Here is an 8038-nt window from a genome sequence, read left to right on the forward strand (position 1 = left end):
AAGCATCCAGTCGCGATAGCGTCCGGAGTCCGGCCGCGATCGCGCTGGATTTCGGACGCGATCGCGATTGGAATCCGACGGGATCGCGACCGGATTCCAGCGCGTCAGGAGGCAGTGGTCAAGCGGCCGGCGGACAGGCGGGTGGCCAACGACGACGAGGCGCGGGCTTCGTTACAACGAGAAGAAGAAAAAAATTAAGAAAGAGAAAATATTAATTAAAAAAATAAAATAATATGACATGGCAGTTGGTCCATAACAATCCGCAGGATAGAGTCCGTAATATAACAAAATTTATATATAATATAATATAATATAATATAATATAATATAATATATGAATACATATAAATTAGTATCCAGATTCATAAATTAGACTTGATAAGGGTGCATCATGCTCATGTAATAGTATAATATAAGAGTAGGAACTCCAGCAGCAAGCTACTGTAATAGATTCTCCTTCGTAAAAATTTAATTTTTTTTATATGTGATAAGAAGAGATATTATACTTGATTTTAGTCAAAAGATCGAGAAATATATACTTTCTAATGCTGTGAGTCTAAAGTATTTATAGAAATTTTTATTTTCACGGTGTTATCAATTTTATAATGTGAGACTAAAAAAAATCATACCGTGTATATTTTTTATAAAAAATATTACTAATAAACTTTATATTTATTTTCAATAAAAAATATTAACATAATTAAATTTTAAATTCATCAAAATTAGCTATTAAATAATCCATGTTCTTAATTAAATAATAAAATTTGATAGGTTTTATAACTGTTTAAATATAATTTTGATTAAAATAATTTTAAAATTTAAGATTTAACTGCGTGAGCAGTTAGACATATATTTCACAGTTAATTAAATTGGATCGTAAATTCAGTATCTACTATAAAAATATCATAAGAGCTATTTTCAAGATAGATGTATTTTAAAATTTTAAGTAGTTACTATAATATATTATTGGAATACGGAGCGCTTTCAGGTTAAAATAATCGATGAGACATCCGTTCAATGTTTTTTGAAAATATACTTTTGATGACTCCGGCTGGAGGATTCCAAATACAGTCGAATCCGTTCAACGGGAGTGGCCTCCCGATGTGGACGCTTCCAAGATTCACATTTCCCAAGTCAATTTGTTAAGAACACCATTCGCCAGCTAACCGAATCCTTCAATCGATCCTGTGGTTCTTCCTCCCTCCCTCCCTCTTCATAAACAGCCTCTCTTCTCACCTCCTCGGCACCCATTTCCTACGGCTTAATCGTCACCCATCCCTTCTTCACATGGCGTCCGAAGAGGTTGAGATGCACAGCATTGTCAAGGAGGAGAAGCTGCGGCGGAGGCGGAAGGAAAAGGGAGGAGAGGAGGAGCAAGAGGAGGAGATGTCGGTGGAGCGGGCGTTCGAGGGGCAGCGCGTGCCGCCGTGGCGGGAGCAGCTCACGGCCCGCGCATTGGTGGTCAGCTTCTTCCTCTCGGTGATGTTTAGCGTCATCGTGATGAAGCTGAACCTGACGACGGGGATCATCCCCTCGCTCAACGTCGCTGCCGGGCTCCTCGGGTTCTTCTTCGTCAAGCTATGGACGAAGGCGCTGGAGCAGACCGGACTGCTTCGGACTCCCTTCACGCGACAGGAGAACACCGTCATCCAGACCTGCGTCGTCGCCGCCTACGGCCTCGCTTTCAGCGGTACGCGATTCCGAAACCCTAAAAGTCTTTGCCTTCTGCCCTCTTTCTTTCTCGTCGTTTTTCAAAGATGCCATTTCAAAAATCGGATACTTCTCCTTCTAAGCATTTCGAGTATAGGGACTATTTTGGGTTTCTCAATCTCTGATTTTTTTTTTTTGGTTTAATCATTTTAGTTTGTTCTAGTTTTAAGATTGAAATTATAGAGCTCTGAGTGATGGCGCTTTAGTTCCTAAAAAATTCTGATTTCTTCTTTTGATTTTGATCTGCTCCAAAAGTTTGATTTCGAAATGTCTTTGTTATCCTTCAAGAGTAATCTTTGTTTATTTTAGTCTTTGAGTGTTATGTTTGAGGAGATGCTCTTGAAATTGGAATGGTTTTTGAAATCCTCTGGCGAAAGCAATTATGGAGCGTGGAACTTTATAGCTTTCTATCAATTAATGCGTTTGTAAAAATAGAAGATAGATACTTGCTATCCTTACAAAGACGATTGGTGGGTGGGAGTTGTGGGCATTCACAGAACTTTGGAGGGTTGAGGGATCATGTGCATTTTGTAGTCATCAGTTGACATAGGATAGTGAATTTAATCATCTGAAAATCGATAAAGATCATTTTTTTTGTTACTTTGATTGCTCTTTTAATTGTTCTGAAAACATAGTATCTGTTTTTAGGAAAGTTCTGCCTCTGTTTTTTCTCTTCAGAGAGAATGAGTTCAGTAAAGTAAAAAAGGAAAACAGGATCTTATGGATACCAGAAGGAAACAAACTATGCACTATAATATCAACTTTGATATTGCCAATTCCTAAGAAATTATTCTTTGTTTTCTTTTCTTGTTTTTGTCACATGCGACAGCATGTGAGATGGGGAGTCATTTATGTTTTACCATTTGATATCTTTAATACAAAATTTTGAATTTTAAATTAGTAATGCAAATTGCCAATAGATTGAGACCAGGGTTGGAGTTCATTAAATTATATATAAACAGTGTGGGTCCTACTTTGAGATAGAAATCACCACAAAAGTATTTCAAGGTTCATTCCTGTAAAACTTGACTAATTGTATACGTTGAACAAACCGAAATGGTCAAATATCAACCCATACTTTATCCATGTTTAGTATTTTTTTTTTTAAGTGAGATTGATAGTCGGCGATATGGTTTTCGAGAAAGACTTCTAAGATTAGAGTATCATTTTGAACTTTTATGTACGAGATGGAAACAGTTTCTCCGGGAACCATTTTGGTCCACTGATGACAATTGTTTCAAACTTAAAGTTGACTTCCATTCTTTTGGAGAAATTGGGAGAGAATGTATAAGATAGCTCTTGCATGAAGAAAACTGTGATGTTGGTTGTGTACTGTATTTGAATTATATATCTTAACGATTTTAACATTATACAACTTTTTTTTTTTGTTTTTATTGACAGGTGGTTTTGGAAGTTATCTTTTTGGTATGAGCTCAAAAATTGCTGCTAAAACAACTGAAGAAGATACTTCTCAGAATATAAAGGAACCGAGCTTAGGATGGATGATTGCATTTATGTTTGTTGTTAGCTTTATTGGTTTATTCTCTGTTGTGCCACTCAGAAAGGTTTGTCCAATTTTCATGCTCTTGAAGATTGAACTTGACTATAGCTGTCAGGATGCTTACTTAAACTTGTTATAGATAATGATCATCGACTACAAGCTGATCTATCCAAGTGGTACTGCCACTGCATACCTTATCAACGGCTTCCATACATTGAATGGTGAAAAATTAGCCAAGTAATAAACATATGAATTTTCATTTCTCTTTCATCTTGGAATATCCAGCATAATTTATGTGAAACTTTTTTTTTTTTGGTTTCTAGGAAGCAAGTATGGATGCTAGGCAAGTGCTTTATTGGTAGCTTCTTTTGGGGATTCTTTCAGTGGTTTTATACTGCTGCTGATGGTTGTGGCTTTGCATCATTCCCTACCCTTGGTCTTAAAGCCTATGAGAACAGGTAGTTTGGATTACCTGGATTTGTTCTATTTAATTGTATGTGTTGAAAATAATTAGTTGAAGGTCAATCAATATATCTTATAGTTAGAATTGATAAGCATGAACACTGAAAAGTGTAATGGGTCCTGAGGCAAAGAAAATATTATTCGATATAAAATAGTTGATAAGCATGGTACTTGTGGCTTAACCTTTTCTCTTACAGGTTCTACTTTGACTTCTCTGCAACATATGTTGGAGTTGGAATGATCTGCCCATATTTGGTGAATGTATCTGTTCTCCTGGGAGGCATCCTTTCGTGGGGAATCATGTGGCCTCTTATAAATAACCAAAAAGGTCATTGGTATCCAGCTGATACACCACCAAGTAGCCTTCATGGTTTGAATGGCTATAAGGTAAACCTCTGGCCATTTAGAATGTCACTAGTTGTTAACTTGCTTTTGTTAGAATTACATCACATACATATTTTCACTTCTTAGTACGTAGTTGTGTTCCCTTTTCTCTCCTATTCTACTCATTCTTTATCCATGCATTGTACAGGTATTCATAGGCATTGCCATAATTCTTGGTGATGGCCTTTATAACTTTGTCAAGGTTCTACATCGAACGATTGCTACCTTCGTCGCTGCAGCACGCCAAGGTCCCAGCACTCTTCCTGTTACAGATGATGACAGCCCTGCACCTGCTATCGTCTCTTATGACGATGAAAAGCGAACTCAGGTCTTCCTTAAAGATCAAATTCCACAATGGGTAGCATATGGGGGCTATGTGTCGGTTGCTATAATCTCCATCATTACTCTTCCTCATATCTTCCCTCCACTCAAGTGGTACTTCATCTTGGTTGCTTATATTTTCGCCCCAGTTTTAGCATTCTGCAATGCCTATGGGTGCGGTCTTACAGATTGGTCTTTGGCTTCCACCTACGGGAAGCTTGCTATCTTTGTAATTGGAGCTTGGGCTGGTGCCGCTCACGGTGATGTCCTCGCTGGCCTTGCGGCCTGTGGTGTTATGATGAATATTGTCTCGACTGCCTCAGATCTTATGCAGGATTTCAAGACTGGTTACCTAACACTGGCTTCTCCCCGGTCCATGTTTGTGAGCCAAATCATTGGGACCGCGATGGGTTGTGTGATCGCTCCAAGTGTTTTCTGGCTTTTCTTCAAGGCCTTCAAAGATATTGGCGAAGAAGGAAGTCAGTACCCTGCACCCTATGCCACCATATACCGTAACATGGCTATTCTTGGAGTTGACGGCTTCGGCTCACTACCAAAACACTGTCTCACTCTCTGCTTCATTTTCTTTGCTGTCGCGATTATGATCAACTTGATAAAAGATCTGGTTAGCCCGAAGATTGCACGGTTTATACCAATCCCAATGGCAATGGCTATTCCTTTCTACATTGGATCATACTTCGCCATCGATATGTTTGTCGGAAGCGTCATATTATTCATCTGGGAAAAGATCAACAAGCCGAAGGCAGATTCCTTTGGTCCGGCAGTGGCATCTGGTTTGATATGTGATGATGGGATATGGACTCTGCCACAAGCCGTGCTGGCACTTGCTCAAGTAAAGCCACCAATCTGCATGAAGTTTCTTTCGAGGAAGATGAACGACCAGGTGGATACTTTCATTTCGTCACTGTCTTAAATCACTCCTCATCGCCCTAATTGTGATTATGGCATAATGCCATATTACTATTTTTTTTTCTCTTTCCTTGTCTACTTTGCATCCTCTCCCAGCCAAAACATTTGCTGGTTGTGTTGCTAGCAGTGCTTTATCTATCTTGATGTGCATATTTCAAAATGTCTGAATCCTGAACATAAATTGGAAATGTTGTATGAACATTCTCTCAGTTGTAGCATTTTGGCAAACGCGGCATATACCAAAAAACAAAATGTCTGTGTTCATGATAAAATCTTTTGTCAAAATGAGATGGATCTTCTGCTGGTCTCCACTCTGATAATCAGATACATTGATTTGCGAGTTTGGATTGCTGTTTTTATTTGTCAATAATAATAATAATGAAACTGAACTTTATATTTAGAGTCGACTTTAGAAATCTGTGAGGTTTCATATATTTTATTCTATTCAATGTTTTTTAGGCGCCTGTAGATTCTGGTTGCCACACGATTATATCTTCAAACATATGAATTGTTCGGATTATGCTTTGGTTACGCACTAACTGTTATAAATTATTATATTCTGATTTTTATTTTAAATCTTTATTGATTTCTTTTTGAATTTCTATTATTTTAATATTATTAATTCTATTTTGATTTTTTAAAAATTCCCCAATGATCTATTTAGAATTTTTTACCATCTATATATATTAACAATGTCTCTAGGCATGTTGCAACGGTAAAACTCAAAGTACTCACAATTTGAATCTTAATTTTCATAGTGTAAGATATCTTTTTAATTGAATGAAAAATCTGGGACGTTAATTGTTAGATGAGGTGTCGTTTGTATTTCTAGATTTATCTGTTAGCCAATTTATGATGTTAAATCATTCACCTCAGGACTAGTTGAATCAAAGACCTAGAAATTTGAATTATGAAAAAAATTCAATACATATAAAGTATATACCGTTATATTTTAATGTCCCCATTAAACTCATAATTAGTATTTTTATTTTTTAATAAGTAAAATGTATTGATTCATAAAAAAAAAAAATGTAGCCAACACTGTTGCCTTAGTGATCATATATGTGTCTGTAATCTCTCGCTTGAAAATTCCTAGCGTTCTTCTCGACATTCTCGTCATAGCTATCTCCCTTGGTATACGTAGCCAAGCACGCACCCTGGTTCACAACTCCCTACTGATTGCACATTTGAAGAAAATATCCTTTTGTGTCTCATCCGTCATCGGACATAGTGGATACATCTTACCCTGTATATGGGCTAGTCAATATTTGGTCTACAATTGCCCATTAGTCAATAGCCAGAGAACGATGTGATGTTTGGGCATGATGCCACCCGTGAGACTGTATAATCCCACGTTTGTTGTGTTCAATTTTATAACATCCATAATAGTTAGGGATATTTCTCTCAAGTATTTATGGTCTTTATTTTCATGTCATTCTTCAAATGTTTTACTATTTAAATATCTCAACTTTCACAATAAAATACCCCACCAATCAAATATTTATGGGTCTCACCCATCAAATATTCACTCTCAAATATTCTCAATTCCACAATCAAATATCTCACCAACTAAATATTTATGGGACTCATGACCATTTAATTAACTTATATTTTATTTTAAGAAAAATATAATAGAAGACATATAAATTTAAGTTCATACAAATATAAATATTTTATAAATTTAAAATTGAAATACAGAGATACCAACCATATTAAATTAATAAAATACATAACGATAAACTATAATTAATAAAATAAACATGCAGCTGATAAAATAAACCATAGAAATTAACTGCATGTTTAATTTTTTTCTTCAGTTGTTCACATATCGCTAGATGATTTTGAAGTTGTTCATCTGTCATGCCTTGTGTGTCCATTACGAGGAGTTGATGTGCTTAGATGAGTTGATCTACTTTCTTATTGTTATTATACTCTTCCAAATATGTCATTGATTATTGCATAGCCTGATTCAATTCATCAATTAGGCATACTCTTTATTTGTCTTTCCTCTTTGTTGCCTTCTATCTCATTGGACGAGATCGGATTTCTCTATCATCTATATCAACAGTTGTGTTAGGATTAGAAGAGTCGGTATGTGCACATGATGATTTTGATGTTCTTGATTTCTTTGTAGCCCTTCGCTCTGAGGATTGAGGAGCATACATCAAACTATCTTTCATGATTCTCCACACATGCTCATATTGAAAAGTAGTTTTAAAAGTACTCTTGTATTCTTCATGAGCTCGCATCATCAAATCCTCGTCACTCCATCCACTTGGTCGATCATTATACCATTTATTATAGATTCCATTGTATCTATTTACGATCTTTTTCAGCGAAGCTCAATGTGATTTTGCTTTCTCCACAGTTCTCTTTTTAGCTCCCTTAGCTTGATTGGTATTGAAGTATGTCATAACTCGTTTCCAAAATGACTCACTCTTCTGGGCATTACCAACTACTAAATCTTAACTTATAATTGTGTAGACCGCTGCAAGGAACTTATCATCTACTACTGCACATACTATTCGCTTGCTATGATCTTCATCTAATTCGTTGCCCATATTTGATGCTTGATTGAGAATAATATCGTCGGACCCTATTTCAGATGAGAATGGAGGAAATTGTGAATCGGGGACTACATAAGGTGTACCTTTATCACTGTCAGTTGCATCAACACTAGCTCTTCTCGATTCATTTGATTGAATCTCTGGTGATTGAAGCGGATTAATT

The 8038-nt window shown here is 36.5% G+C and overlaps 1 protein-coding gene across 1 annotated transcript; it reads left to right on the forward strand.

Annotated features, from left to right (window-relative positions):
* The first annotated feature begins 1049 nt into the window (after positions 1-1049).
* LOC121974832 (probable metal-nicotianamine transporter YSL12) lies at positions 1050-5517 on the forward strand. The gene is made up of 6 exons (XM_042526090.1): positions 1050-1690; positions 3112-3275; positions 3351-3448; positions 3535-3669; positions 3871-4060; positions 4206-5517. The coding sequence occupies exons 1-6, from the start codon at positions 1288-1290 to the stop codon at positions 5310-5312; spliced, it is 2097 nt and encodes a 698-aa protein (XP_042382024.1). The 5' UTR covers positions 1050-1287; the 3' UTR covers positions 5313-5517.
* The last annotated feature ends 2521 nt before the right edge of the window (positions 5518-8038 follow it).

Source organism: Zingiber officinale, chromosome 4B, assembly GCF_018446385.1.
Source record: "Zingiber officinale cultivar Zhangliang chromosome 4B, Zo_v1.1, whole genome shotgun sequence".
Classification (NCBI taxonomy): domain Eukaryota; kingdom Viridiplantae; phylum Streptophyta; class Magnoliopsida; order Zingiberales; family Zingiberaceae; genus Zingiber; species Zingiber officinale.